This window comes from Doryrhamphus excisus, chromosome 12 (genome assembly GCF_030265055.1).
Source record: "Doryrhamphus excisus isolate RoL2022-K1 chromosome 12, RoL_Dexc_1.0, whole genome shotgun sequence".
NCBI lineage: Eukaryota > Metazoa > Chordata > Actinopteri > Syngnathiformes > Syngnathidae > Doryrhamphus > Doryrhamphus excisus.
In genome coordinates this window covers 7232734-7247885 of record NC_080477.1, presented here as the reverse complement: position 1 = coordinate 7247885, position 15152 = coordinate 7232734, and the positions used below count along the sequence as shown (strand labels likewise).

Here is a 15152-nt window from a genome sequence, read left to right as displayed (position 1 = left end):
TGGAGCCTATCCCAGCTGTCTTCGAGAGAGAGGCAGTGTACACCCTGGACTGGTCGCCAGCCAATCACAGGGCACATATAGACAAACAACCATTCACACTCACATTCATACCTATGGACAATTTGGAGTCGCCTATTGTAAAATGTTTAAAAGTAGCACCACTGTCACTTTGCCTTCATACAGAATACATGAGCAAGTGGAGCTGCTTAATGCCGTCTTGCATGCAATGTGGGGTAGTGGTGTGAATGCTGACAGCTACCCAATTAGGATGAATCCTGGAGAGCAGCAAGGAGAGAAATCTAATGACACATCTGACTTTAAAGTCTTCCTGGCACACGCATGAGAGTTGCCTGCCAAGTACAGATGAACACAAACAGGACCATATTGCTGCTCTCAAGGCTAATTGAAAGAAGAGGAGACGAGCACATAAGTGTAGAACAGCTTTAGCACCCACACTGCCACCTGCTGGTAAAACACAGGAATAGTGCGATTCAGCACCATGAACAGTTACACCCTTTGCAGAATGTCAAGTCTAATGTATTCAAGTTGAAAAAATCTACATAAATTAATATTATTGAGCCTGCTCACACACAAAAATCGTCTTTAAATGTTATTTGAAACAAGCACATTAATTTAGTATTAATAAAGATACATTTTGACATCTGGTGCAGGCAGCTGTAAAGGTTTGCTGATGCATGTTGACAGATGGATACCACATGAACCCAATTTGGAAAGGTAGCACACAACGTGTTTTTGGTTGTACAAAGACAATGTACATATATTTTCACTTTTCAGCACAACTTAGAGCAAAAGAGCTGTTGAAGGCCGAGTGGCCGGACATTTAATGAGCAGCTGACGCTGGCAGGGCTGAAGATGTCGTATTGGAGAGTGAGCGAGAGCCAGAGACAAGACATGCACACATTTATCAAATTAACATGACATAGTGAGAGATGACAGTGTAATCATGTCCAAAATAAAACCGCATTTATTCTTTGAAAATGCTCACTGTACACTGACATGAACAAAACACACACAGCTCAACTGATGTTCTAATATTCAACTAATATTGTGCTTACGTGGTTATGTCATTTACAAATAAATAAAAGCTATTTAACAAACAATTTGCTCTCCTGTAAGACACTAAGTTTATCATGTACAAGTGTGTATTTTAATAATGGTGCATTATGCAAAATGTTATACATTTTTATCTTTTTTTTATGTAATAACACTGCATTTTGTAATAATCTTTGCTGCATTCTGTAGTAACTTTTTACATTTTGCAAAAGTTGTTACAAAATGTAGATGCTGCACTTATTTTATTACAGAATATGGCAAGGTTTATTTCAAATAGTTACAAAATTTAAACAAATGCAATATTATTCTATAACTATAATGAGCTGAAAATGTATAACAAAATACACTGTTATTACTTAATGTGGTGCTACAAGGTGGTCCTCGGTTTAGGGCGTTCCGAGTTTCATGTAAAATTTATTAAAAACTTAATTTTGGTGTGAAAACATGACACTGAACTAGGTACACACCAAAACGACGTCAGATATTTATGACCTTTATGACCATATTTAATGCCCTCCACGTGTTCTGTATACAGTGTGAGTGACTTAGGTCAGTTAGCTATAAGTTCCGATTCACTTCCATCACAGCCTAGAAACGGAACTCATGTGTAACCCGAGGACCACATGTACTGTGTAAGACTTTGTGCTGCCTAGTCATATGTTGAGAATAACTTGAAAGCAATACGTAATCTGCAACAATTACTGATGATGTAAAGTGTATTAATATTACCACAGCAGATTTTTTGTCATTAAACATAGTAATTGCTAAAAAAAAACGAAAACATTCAGAGTTTAAACACCCACAGCCAAAAACAAAATAACATCATGAAACACATTTACAACTACCCAGATACATTATTGCCATGTGTCCATATTTCATCAGTAAAGCCTTGCTGATTGTTAAGAGAAGCTTTCAGTTGAGCCATCAAATAAGGCAAAAACATAAAGCTGTAGTTATTTACAAAACACACATTTAACAACCTAATTATTAACAAATTATGTCACGTTAAAATACATATAATTAAATCTGGTGGAACTGGGGTGAAAAAAAAATACATTCAGTCAAACATGGTCAAGCTTTTCAAATATGAAGTGAAACAAAAAACAAATATTAAAAGAGCAGAGCTGCACAAGTATAGCTGTAATGAACAAAACATAGCAATAAATATTGCTATGATGCCTTGCAACTGGGTTAACTGTCAGTGAAATATCAATCAGCCGTGTTACATTTAAATACTGTACAAAATTAACTGACGGCAAATAGTCTTCATCTTTTATGCAAACATATGCACTCAAATGGTTAAAAGGGGATCATAGAACGTTGAACCTACACGCTGTGCGTGATTGGTGTCTTTACTAGATAACAGCAGCTCTATGTTTCTCTGAAAAATAAATGTCCATATGGAAGCTATTGAAGCAACACAATTATATTGGCACAACTTGTTACATTGCTGGTGCATTGTTATTCCAGTTGATTCTTTTATACAGGATGTACACTTCACTGTGTGGTATTGTTTTAGGTCGATGATCTGTTTTGGACGTTTGGGTCTTTTTATTACATTACAAAACAGAATTACACACATAAGCCAATAATTGATTTATGATAATCCTTGTAATTATTATTAAAATAATAATTAAAATAGAAGCAAATAAGAAAGTAAGAAGTAAAATTGCTCAAAATATTGAACAGGTTATGAACCTTGCTGACTTAGCACAATTGGTGTCTGCATTGTTCCGTTCTCACTTAGTATTTGAGAATCAAAACTGCATTCCGATTTCAAGTAAACCAAACAAAATGTTTTTGGTACCTTGTTCTGTCAAAAACTTACAGTCAGCCATCAGTCTTCACACTCTCATGTTCTCATTGATTTGATTTGATCTAGAAAGAAAATTCAAAGTTATTAAAATCTGATCAAAATATATACATATGGTTTGAATTATGATTGGAATTACTTTGAAATACAATACATTTTACTAGCATTGCAATTGTACAACTGAACACATTGCAAATAAAGACAGAAGTTTACCTTGTAACCATTCCACGCCCTCCTGTAAACCTTCTCCTTTTAGAGCATCAGTGGCACTGAAACAAAGCAACACCAACATCAATATGATATTTTTAGGGCTATCAATTAAAAAAATGTCACAATTTTAAATTTAAGTTAGACTTAATGGAAATACTATGTTCATACCAGATATGCCAAGGTTTGTCCTTGATATTTTCCAAGCAGAGCAGCTGGGAGACTTTCACTGAAGACAAAGCGTCTCGGACATCCATCTTGTTAGCTAAGAACAGGATGGGAATTCGCCTGTGCTTGATGTCTGTTGTGACAGAAAAGAATGTTGTAAGACCGATGGTATTCTTAAATATAATTTAGCAGTACCATTTAGGGGAGCACCGACTGCAATTTTCTGCCCAATCACTAAAACGCTTCACGTGCTGTTTTCAATTTGGGTCGATATACTGTAGATTTTTTTTTTTCCCAAAAATAGCTGACAGCATACACCTTCAATATGCTAGTCTTATTCTGTTGAAAAACGTTGAAGAGTACCCCTAAAACAGTGCAATCCTATTTAAATTTCCTATTTAATCCTGTTTAAAACCAAAATTTCACATTTTAAAAAGAAACGTATACAACAGGTTTCATTACAGACCGGATTTGAACCTCTTCCCAAAGATAAAGTACACAGCGACCAAAAATGACTGGTTGTCCACTACCATAAACTCCATAATTTTGTTCCTTTACTGCTCATAAGCGCCAACATAGGCTCTTTGCTCCGGCTAGCATGGCTTTAGCCTTAGCTTGATTGCTAGCTGTCAGACTGGCAGAGCAAAATGGAACAACGGCTGACCCAAATAGATCAGTGGATAAGATCGGTTTCATATGTAAGGATCATTAGTAATACCATTCCATTATGGAGATATTTTCAGGGTGAAATGACACAGGCAAACATGAAAATATTAAAGGAATATGTGTGCCTGCAGCCTGTTAATGCCACCAAACATAAGAAAAATCAATCAGCACCCTCATGTCTTTGCTCCACTTACCAGGATAATGAAAAACTTACCAGGATGATTTAATAATGTGTCCAGTTCTTCTTTGGCCACAACCATCCTCAGCTTATCTGCACTATCAATAACAAATATGACAGCCTGGCCCTCCCTAATAACGCAAAAATGTCAGCAACATTAGTAAACACATCAACAATATACACTGCATAAAGTAAAGAACGTGTTCTGTACAGACTTGTAGTAGTGCTCCCAAAGGTTTCTGTATCTCCCTTGGCCAGACATGTCAAAGACTGTAAAGGAAAGACTACACAAAGACAAGGAAATTCAATTTGAAGCTGTATTGAATTAACAAGTTGTGCTATTATGAAAAGCTACCTGGATGTCTTGAACTTCTCTATGCTGAAACCAATGGTCGGGACAATGTCTTGTGCCTGGGACTGGGAGACGGTTACAAATTTTGTTATTGACAAGACTTTCATAGTGTGTAGAGTAGAGTTTTACTTTAATCAGAGGGTGCTAGGGCTAAACTACATGCCAGCCCAGTCATAAGTATTTCAATATTAGTCATAATTGTAAGTGAAATCAAATAACTTTTGCAGTGCATTCTAATTTATTGACATGCATCCGTATCTCTCACTCATACAAACCCAAGAGGTGAACCTACGTTGGATGGCTTGAGTTTGTTGATGATGGTGGTTTTCCCGCTGTTGTCGAGGCCGAGGCAGAGCACATTCACCTCCTTCTTGAAGCCCAGCCATCCTGCCAACTTGTCAAACAGCCCCATTGGCAGCAACCATCCGTTGTCGTCGGCTCTACAGAAAAATGGAGAATGAACTCTGTGAGATAAGCACACTGTAATGTTAGTGCAGGGTCACAATAGGTATGTGGTTTTTGATCATTTCTGTGTTTTCTGCCACCATACTTCAACATGATAAAAGCAATGCAGTATAATAAGACACATACAGATTGCTGTTCATAAGGGACAGCTATTAGAAAGGTATAACAGTAAAGTTCTTAAAGTGACATTTATCCCTCCTTGTATTTGTACTTCCGCTCTGTAAGGGTTATTATCAGCTTCACCTCACAGTCTGTAATAGTAGCAAACTTAATGTTTATTTATGTTAGCCAGGTGTTAAATACAGACAGCAGGTACAACTGGCAGTGTGAGTATCAACACGAACTCGTGCTTCATTAGCTCGTTATCCGCTAACCGGCTAAAGCGATTGTAGCGTAGCTAACAGTCGCAGTTCCATTTGGTTAATCTTCTATACATGCCACTACATAGGTTAGCATTGAGCTAACGCTTTAGTAGGAACGCTATGACGTCACTTTTTAGTTTACAATGCTTTAATGCGCAGCGCGGTTAAATGCGTTTTCAAGTCAAAACGCAAAAAAACTTCTGTTGTTATGAAATCGTTGTCGAAGTATGCAATTAGCGGCACATAAACAAGCGAGCTACGCTAACGTTAGCATACAACCTGTAACTCTTACCCACACGCTCGTACTGTTTGGATATCGTAGATTTTTACCTGTGATTGAATCCGTGTTCTTGATGTTAATGTGCACAGAACCGTGGTCTGGACAAGTTTATTCCATCAGCAGCGAATCCAGCGTTTCATTCATGGCTTGTGTTGTCTTTCATGGTGACCATGATACACTCTTACTTATGCTGCATTCAATTGCACTGGTGAGTGTGGACTTTACAGCTTCAAATCAGTTTACAGAAAGCGGGATTGCCCCCTCAACTCCTTCCGATCGCGGGAATTTGCGTACTCAGTTTTCAAATTTACACAAAAAACTCGTTAAATGAACAATAAAATGTAAATGTTTTTAATTACTTTGTTTTGGTGTAGATAAGCAGACTTACCTCAATTTGTTAGCTCGGACTCGTAGGGGTGAAAGGTTTGTAATAAATTGTTCAATGCGATCAGCTCTGTCTTCATAAATAAATGTGAATTATTTGACTCTTTAATGTATTGACGTCGATGTACGTGTTTCCTCGACTTCGTTGCGGATTCTCAAAGAACTCAATTTTCCTTGGGTCCTTAAAACACACAGTTGTGTTGCTAGGTGACCACAGTGCTTCCATTCAAGCCTGCCATCTGCAGGCCAAATAAAGCTACTGCAACGCTATTTATTGCTCTCATGCAGTGATTCTCAATTATTTCCTGTTATTATTTAAATGTATCTTTAAATGTTTTGCATACTATTTTGTGGACATAAGTGTGATACACTGAATGATACAGTAGGTTCAACAAACACATATATATGTAACATCAAAATAATGCATTCATGTCAGTTGTGTAATAATACAAACAGTAAGCACTGACAAACTCACCTGACAATTCTTCATGTCCAGAAAACGTGTCAGTCTCTTGAGTAACAGTTAAGAGGAAATTGTTATTGTGTGTGCATCCATGGATACATCTGTCAGTGTGTGTGTGTGTAGGTGAAATGTGTCTGAAGTCAGTGAAAACAAGATTTAAAATAGAGTTGTTTATTAAGGAAGAAACATACACCTTTTACATGACTTCCAGTACAAGACACACTGCAATACCATGGATGTGGAACACATTTCTATAAAATCTTTTGACATTCAGTGGTCTTCAGTTCAATAATAGGATTGTATTTACTATAATGTCAATTCTTCATATTTAATAAACCAGCATCAAATTTCTATAATAAAATAACATACTGTGACATACTGCCACCTGTTCTCTCCACATTATCTCTGGTCTTGAGGTCTCAGATTCGACAACAAGTCAATCAGAACCATTGGATTGTCACTTGGAAAGAGCAGCGGCATTGACTGGCACTTTAATCAAAACTCAATTTAAACTAATGTTAATATTTGCTGAGCTAACGAGACCGCATTTAGCCAGAACTGGCTGAGGTTAGTTGTTGTTGTTGTTGTTGTTGAGTGGCTGCATTGACAGTGACCAATAAGATGATGACTGACTAGACTCCACATTGTCAAGCTCCAAATTGCTCTCATCCGCAGTGTGTGACACTTACTAAATCCAACAGTCTGGTGTGCAGTAGTCGAATGTGTACACACACAGTCTGCGTGTGTACCATGGCGTCACACTTGAAAGCCACTCTGTTGGATATGGTGAAACTGCAGGCGCAGAGATTGTATGCTGCTTATGATTCTCCTCTGGTGGCCAATCAGACAGATGCCAATTCTCCTGATGTCACTGAGGAGAAAATAGATTTGATGGAATTGTTCAAAAAAAAAGTCAAATAACCCACTCATAGAGAAAGACGCCATTAAGGTCACCATGCAGGATGGTCCTTGAGATAAGAATAAATCAAGGTCAAGGGAGTCAAAGGTTCAAAGATGCCTTGATAGATCACTCACTCTATGCTCATTGTTGCAATGGAATCCAGTGTTGTATAACCCGCTGCAATAAAGTTGTTTTTGTATTGGCTCATTTTGATGGAATCCAGCCAGTCTCCAATAGAGATGAAGAGAGGGTAGTCCGGCATGTCGTCTGGAGAATCAGGGAAACTGAGACAGCAATTAAGAAGATAAGTAGCAGACGGATTAGCAACTATGAATACTTAATATGCTTTGAAGGACCACCCATGACGGTGTGGCATAGTTAAGCTCACGGACAGCATGCGGAAGAAACACACATATTACACATATACACACACATATAAATGCACAACGATGAGCCAATTCAAGAAACAATACAAGCAGTTGATGTTTACTAAATACAAGGATGAAGAGTCTTGAACCAGTCATGATGTGCTATATATATCACTATATTGACACTTACTATGGTACCCATTATGTCATTGGATGCTCATATCACCTTGTACTTCGGTACGAGGTACATTATTAAAAAAAAAAAAACCTTAAACTGTATTATGGAAAGCAGGAAGTGAACAAATGTAACAGTTACTGATTGTAAAAGTACCAGATGGAGGGGTAGGATTTAATAAGCTTTGCTTCTTCCTACTCCTTTTGGACATGTGGAACTGTGAACTGATTATGTGATGCATTCAATTGTAATCTGATGCATGTTCAAATGAAATAAAACCATTACCATTACCATTAGCATATTAAAAGATTTCTGAATTCTGTATTTTATTTGTACTGATAGGTCCTTTAACATGTTGTTTGCATGTTTTTTTTTCCCCTTACTATGATTGCCGGTACTTTTTTCATGTTCACATAACCTTATACATAAAACTTCACCGTGACTCTGATTCCATGTGTTCTTCAATCATCTTGCGTTATCATTTATTAGTGCTTGATACATATACATTGTATACTTTAAAATGTGTCGACTATGTGTGTGAGGCTTTGTTCTGATCTTCTGATTCACGAGTTGACGAAAACTCGAATTTCACTGACATTTAGGTGCTCAAGTTTCACTGACTCAAGACTTGATTTCACTGGCTCATTGGCACTGTTGCTAACTTTTCAGTAAGAAAGGTGGCTATTGGCTGTCCAAGAAGTCGCCGGAAGACATCATCCAATTTGCATATCATTTGCTTATGGTGTTGTAAAATGCTGGGGGTATAATCTCATTGGAGAGACAAAAACATCTTAATTGTGTTTAGAACTACAAATGAACTTGATTCTTGATTCTTGTTGTTTTACATAAAATTGTCCATCATTCATTCATTCATTCATTTTCTACCGCTTTTCCTCACAAGGAAGTCTTTGGGCGAGAGGCGGGGTACACCCTGGACTGGTCGCAAGCCAATCACAGGGCACATATAGACAAACAACCATTCACACTCACATTCATACCTATGGACAATTTGGAGTCGCCAATTAACCTAGCATGTTTTTGGAATGTGGGAGGAAACCGGAGTACCCGGAGAAAACCCACGCATGCACGGGGAGAACATGCAAACTCCACACAGAGATGGCCGAGGGTGGAATTGAACCCTTGTCTCCTAGCTGTGAGGTCTGCGCGGTAACCACTCGACCGCCGTGCCGCCCTTGTCCATCATTTCATCAAAAATAAAAAGAATATTTTATCTCGGCCAGCAACTCTCAAACTTCTCCCATCACACATTGGCAATTGAGCTTTTTTTAAAATGAGCACAATAATAGATAATGCTGTGTTTATTCTATGGCTCACATTATCATGACAGGTGTGATTCGTGAGTAGTAAACTCTTCAGGTTCGAGTTTGACTGACTCAAGGATTGACAAAGACTCTATAACCTGTTGGGCAATTTGGTCCTGCATTTGTGTGTGTGTGACAGAGAACACGAGTGAAGTCTGATACTTACATCTGTGTATCATTCACCAGAGTAAGAAGCCCACTGGGGTTGATGATGAGTTTGTCCAGGAAACAGAGCACATTGTTGAATCGCGGACGTTGATTGGCCTCCTTCTGCCAGCAGTGCAACATCAGCTGGTGCAGAGTGACGGGGCAGCCCATCGGAGCAGGTAATCGATATCCTTCCTCCATTGATAGAATGACCTGACAGTGGAAATAGAAGGAGTCTAAATGCTGTGGCTTAACAACAACTGTCCATCTAGTTTCCATATCTTACATCTTGATTGGACATCTCCCAGTAAGGCCTCTCGCCGTATGACATCACTTCCCACATGACAATACCATAACTCCAAACATCACTGGCTGAGGAGAACTTTCCATACGCTATCGCCTCTGGCGCTGTCCAGCGTATTGGTATCTTTCCTCCCTGATGGTCAAAGTAAAACTGAATCATCTTTAAGGATGCAGAACTTGAGATATCCTATAGATATCCTACAACGACCTCAATTAAAACCCACATTCACTGTAGCAGTATATGTTGCCTCCGTGTCTTCTTCCATCACTCTGGACATGCCAAAGTCAGACACCTTACACACCAGGTTTTCATCTACCAAGATGTTACGAGCCGCTAGGTCTCTGTGAACGTAACCCATCTCTGAAAGATAGGCCATGCCCACTGCCACGCCACGCATCATACCAACAAGCTGGAGCACCGTGAACTGGCCATCGCGTGCCTGGAGATGGATATAAAAAAGTTATTTAAAATGAAATAGCACAAAAGTGCATATGCTGTATATGATTTGGTAATATGTTCAAACCCGTAGGAAAGAATCAAGCGCTCCATTTGCCATGTACTCCACCACTATCATCACAGGCCTGCCTGAGGAAACACAGGAAGTGAGTGAAGGTAGCAGAAGAACACCACACACAAAACACATATAGCTTACTCTTCGTGACCACTCCCTCCAGTCTGATGATGTTGGGGCTGTTAAACTGCCCCATGATTGATGCTTCACGCAAAAAGTCTCTCCTCTGCTGGTCCATGTAGCCGCCTTTAAGAGTTTTTATTGCTACAGCAATGTCCAGCCTTCCAGGTATGCGTAAACGACCGCTACAAACCTCACCAAATTCCCCTGTAATGGAGCACATATATGAACATAAGCCATTGTTTGCAATGTAATTCGATTCCATGCTTACAATATTACTAGAACTTCCTGCTGGTAGTAGAAGGCTGCAGCAACATGTAACATGCCAATTACATCAATTAATTTCATTGTTGATTTTAAGGTGTTAACTGTGGCTTACTATTACTGACAGTTGATTCATTCCCACAACTTTGCCACTAAATACAGCAGTAAAGGACTCAAGTTAAAAAGACATTTACAAACTGTCTCCAGAAGATGGCGCTGGATTTACAGAAACATAATAACATAATAATCAGATTCAGTATCACTTATCTTTTAAACATAGTATACTACTTGGAGTAATGTGAAATTTAAAACTTCAGATTTAAAACAAAATGATCTATTTGTGTAAATATAAATACAAAAAAAATAAAGCACCTTTGCATTACTGGATTTCTGAAGTGTCATACAATATTATTTGGTCAATTATGTAGTAGTGTAGCAAACATTTGTTAACAATATTTATATTCACCTGTGCCAATAACCCTGTCGATGCATATAGATGAGGGGTCTATCTCTTTTGCAAATTCCTCCACAGCCTGCGTGGGGTCTTCATAAGTGTCTGGGTCCACATAAGTCTTTATCCCAGAGAATGGAACTGGTTAGAGAAGAAAGACAACATACAACTTTGCTTAAAGCTTAAAATGTATAGGTGTATATATATATATATATATATATATATATATATATATATATATATATATATATATATATATATATATATATATATATATTAGTGCGCTGTTAAACAGGTGAAGCTTCTAGTTTGACTACTAAATGATGGTGATGTGGTTCATCGACCCCTTTTGTATTGCAAAGTGTTTTTGTTGTATTTAAGAAGTGCAGTGAATGACGAGTGGAAACACTGACAGTTGAATAAATGCATTAAAAAATGGCAACATCTAACAGTGGAGGGTGTCAGGCTTCAGTCTGCAGCTGGAATCCCTGCAGCAGTTAACAGTATGCATGCTCAATAGAACCAATGATAGAAATTGAAACTTCCTGTATTATTGTCAGTTCTCGCTTTACTCAATAATAGTTTCAAGAAGATACTTTGGCTACTGTATGGGTAAAAACAAAAATGTAATACTTTACTGGAGGCATGTATTTTGACCTTTGACCTCTGTGCTGGAGCCTATCCCAGCTGGCTTTGAGCGAGAGGCGGGTTACACTCTGTACTGGTCACCAGCCAATCACAGGGCACATATAGACAAACAACCATTCACACTCACATTCATACCTATGTACAATTTGGAGTGGCCAATTAACCTAGCATGTTTTTGGAATGTGAGAGGAAACCGGAGCACCCGGAGAAACTTGGAGAACATGCAAACTCCACACAAAGATGCCTAGCTGAGAATCGAACCCAGGTCTTCCTGACGCCTGAATGTGTGACCTACATGCTAACCACTCGTCCACCGTATGAACCCATATTTAAAATATAGAAATTCACTTATCAATGTATCTTTATATGTGTGTGTTTATATAAGACAAAGTCAATAGAAGCCGAAACATAATATTACCATGTCCACTACGGAAGCGTGTCCTCCTCTTCTCCTCTGACTTCATCCTGGCTTTGATATATCCCTGACACCTGTGAAGATGAACACTCATTTACTAAATACTGACCAATTTCTGCCGGTTGATTTCCTGGAAGTATAGAAACTAGGTATGGATCTAGTTGCTACAGTTTAGCGGTCTTTGCTACTGCATTTTCATTATTTTCTACATTTTGACTGTATGTTTCCAAAAAAAATTCATACTGTTTCTCAATACGGGCATATCCAACATTGTAACAACATTCTTTCAACATTCAAAACTAAACTGATAGTCGATTACAGTTGAATAATCTACAAGACACGAGAATTTATATTTCGAATCATGCAAGAACTGCAAATTCGTATTATTGCCAGACATTAATAAAGGCTTTTGCCACTATGCAGAGGGACTGTCAGAACAAGAATGCAGAAACTGTACATTTCTTACCAAAGAAAATTAACTCTCAACCTAAAAATCAAACTCTGAAGTCACTAAAACATATATAAAATGTGTTTGTTTCAGTGTTTTTTTGTTGAAATGAGCTGTTGGCATGAAAAAGAACACCTCAGCATAATAATAACATTAAAAAAAGGTGAAATAAGACACATTTTCAACAAACACATGATGTACTGTATATTAGGGCTGCAATGATTAATCGATTAATCATTGATTAATACATTACTCAATTAATTGGCAACTATTTTGGTATAATTTTTTATTTAAATATGTAAATATCTTCTGATTTCAGAGAGTTTCTATATAAGGAAGTCCGCCCCTCTGTGACATCACAAAGGAATGGTTTTACCACGCCTTTTGAAATCGAGCTTTTTGAGCCATCCCGAACTTCTTTTAGGGTTCACTTCCAAATGCGCAAACCTCATTATCTGAAACTTTGGCATCGTTTAACATGAGAATACAACATTATAACTACATTTATAGGTCAGAAAAGTGGGAAAAGACCCCTTAATAGGCCTCCTTTAAGGGAAATGCCACCCCTGATAACACCACAATCACCTTCAAGTGTAAACAAAAGGGTCTCTTGGTAATTTTTCTATTTTCCTATGAAATGCTGTTCATGAAAAAAAATTGAACCAGAAGCTCATGGGTGTCAAAAATATGAGTTAACCAGAGGGAGCTAATGGAATGGATCAAATGGCTGGTTTGTGAATTACATGCTGCGTAATTAAGCAGAAAATTTGGTCAGCCATTTGGAAAATAAGAGTCTCTGCTTGGTGGCCAAAAAAAGAGTCCATTAGCAGCCTTCTGGATGTGCGTCCGTGTGCGTGTGTGTGTGTGTGTGTGTGTGCAAGAAGGCTTCACCGTCCAGTTATCAGGAGGAAGAGCGTAAGAATGACCAGCAGTGAGAAGCCACCAACAGATGCCGTGACAACAACCAGCACTTGACCCTGATCAGCGACGTCAGGTGCTGAAATAAAAGTTCAGTACATCAGAACACAAATAGTTTTCATTAATACTCTCAAAGACATTTTTGCTTTGTTGTTATTTAAAGCAGTATTTATTTACTATTGAAATGTATAAGATTGATGTTATATTTCATGATAGGAGCAATTAGTAAAATAAGTCAGTATGGTACAGTGCACTGCAAACTGCAACCACATCAATACACAGATAATAAATGAAAATAGCAAAATCAAAATGGATCATTACTATTAGTATTAGTTTGTAATGTATGTAATGTTGTGGCAAATGTGTGTTGTGAGTGTTAAATATGTATGGCAAAGTTTTGCGTGTATCCTGCAGCAAGTAGATTTCCAATCAGCAGCGTGTTATACGAGCATAAAAACAATAATATGCATAGCTGCCCAGCCTGAATTGAACAAAGCGCTTATATAACTTCTAAAGAAATAGATCATGCTTGAGGAAGTACTGATGCGTTTCACTGATCCATAGAAAATAATCAGGATTTATTATCCTCAGTCACTTTACATGGTTGCTGATCATACCTTCAGCTGCTGTGGAGAACTCAAAGTTGGAACTGTAAGCAGTGTAGCCGGCAGTTGTCCGAGCACGTACATGGAACACATAGACAGTTGAGGGTCTGAGGCCCGATACTACAACACTGGGATTGTTGGTCCTTGTCGACGAGTAGCTCAGCTGATCTTGTTCCTGAAAAAAAAAATGATGCCAGCGTGGAAATTATTAACGCACATAATGGAAAGCCAAAACAAAAACTTAAATTATTGTTATTTATTCTAAATTATTTAAATTATTTGTACAAATTACTGTTTACGCTGTACTAATAATCTATGCAAATATGTGTGGATCCACTGTATTATATATATTCAATGATAATATTTCAATAATTGTATTCTTAATTTATTAATAATAGTAACATTAATAGTAATAGTATGACTATTAATAGTAATAGTAAGTATTTAGTAATAGTAAAAAGTAAAAAAAAAAGTAAAATTTGTAAAAGTATTAGTAATAGTAACTGTGATTAACTTGACATTGACTCAATTTTAAACAAAAATTAATTAATTCATTCATTTTCTACCGCTTTTTCCTCACGAGGTTCGAGGGGGTGCTGGAGCCTATCCCAGCTGTCTTCAGGCGAGAGGCGGGGTAGGCAGAGAAAACCCATGGTGAGAACATGCAAACTCCACACAGAGATGCCAGACGATGGAATCGAACACAGGTCTCCAAGCTGTGTGGCCTGCATGCTAACACTCCTTCACTGTGCAGCCAATTTCAGTAATTTAATTCAGCATTTTTAATAATAGTACATTTGTTTGCTCATAAAACATATATATGTATATTTGTATACAGTGTAACTTAGTTTTTTGTACGACCCAATTTTTGTAGGGTTCTTGATGTCTACTGTTGCCCTGCTTGTTTTTGGGATTAACTTGACTTGGCTCAATTCTGAACAGAAATTATTGACAAAAATATGTCTCAGTTTTCATACACCATCATGGTTACCATACATCCAAAATAGAAATGGCGTGCCCAAGCAAAGCAGCCACGTGTTGGTGATTCAGTCTATGTGAAGAATGTATAGTGGTTCTTGGGACACTATAGACAGATCCGTGTAGCTCCGTATCTGTGTCCTTTCTTTCTGTCCGAACAGAATC

General features: G+C 37.8%; 2 protein-coding genes across 3 annotated transcripts in view; both read right to left on the bottom strand.

The window, feature by feature from the left end:
* Positions 1-732: 732 nt before the first annotated feature.
* Positions 733-5760, bottom strand: arl6 (ADP-ribosylation factor-like 6). The gene is made up of 8 exons (XM_058088554.1): positions 5616-5760; positions 4751-4898; positions 4462-4523; positions 4322-4390; positions 4143-4237; positions 3266-3395; positions 3101-3156; positions 733-2952 (listed from the first exon to the last, which is right to left on the bottom strand). The coding sequence occupies exons 2-8, from the start codon at positions 4868-4870 to the stop codon at positions 2927-2929; spliced, it is 558 nt and encodes a 185-aa protein (XP_057944537.1). The 5' UTR covers positions 4871-4898; positions 5616-5760; the 3' UTR covers positions 733-2926.
* An 807-nt stretch (positions 5761-6567) lies between these two features.
* Positions 6568-15152, bottom strand: part of LOC131139204 (ephrin type-A receptor 6-like) — a 61291-nt gene continuing 52706 nt past the window's right edge. Inside the window, exons 10-20 of one of the 2 annotated variants that reach the window (XM_058088551.1) lie at positions 14022-14184; positions 13378-13483; positions 12042-12112; positions 10991-11116; positions 10282-10467; positions 10153-10214; positions 9853-10068; positions 9612-9779; positions 9345-9538; positions 7448-7597; positions 6568-7283 (exon numbers count right to left, since the gene is read on the bottom strand). In XM_058088551.1, the coding sequence (XP_057944534.1) occupies positions 7169-7283; positions 7448-7597; positions 9345-9538; positions 9612-9779; positions 9853-10068; positions 10153-10214; positions 10282-10467; positions 10991-11116; positions 12042-12112; positions 13378-13483; positions 14022-14184 (1557 nt within the window). In that variant the 3' untranslated portion in view covers positions 6568-7168. The remainder of the gene's footprint in view (positions 7284-7447; positions 7598-9344; positions 9539-9611; positions 9780-9852; positions 10069-10152; positions 10215-10281; positions 10468-10990; positions 11117-12041; positions 12113-13377; positions 13484-14021; positions 14185-15152) is intronic. The other variant, XM_058088552.1, reaches the window with a different exon arrangement.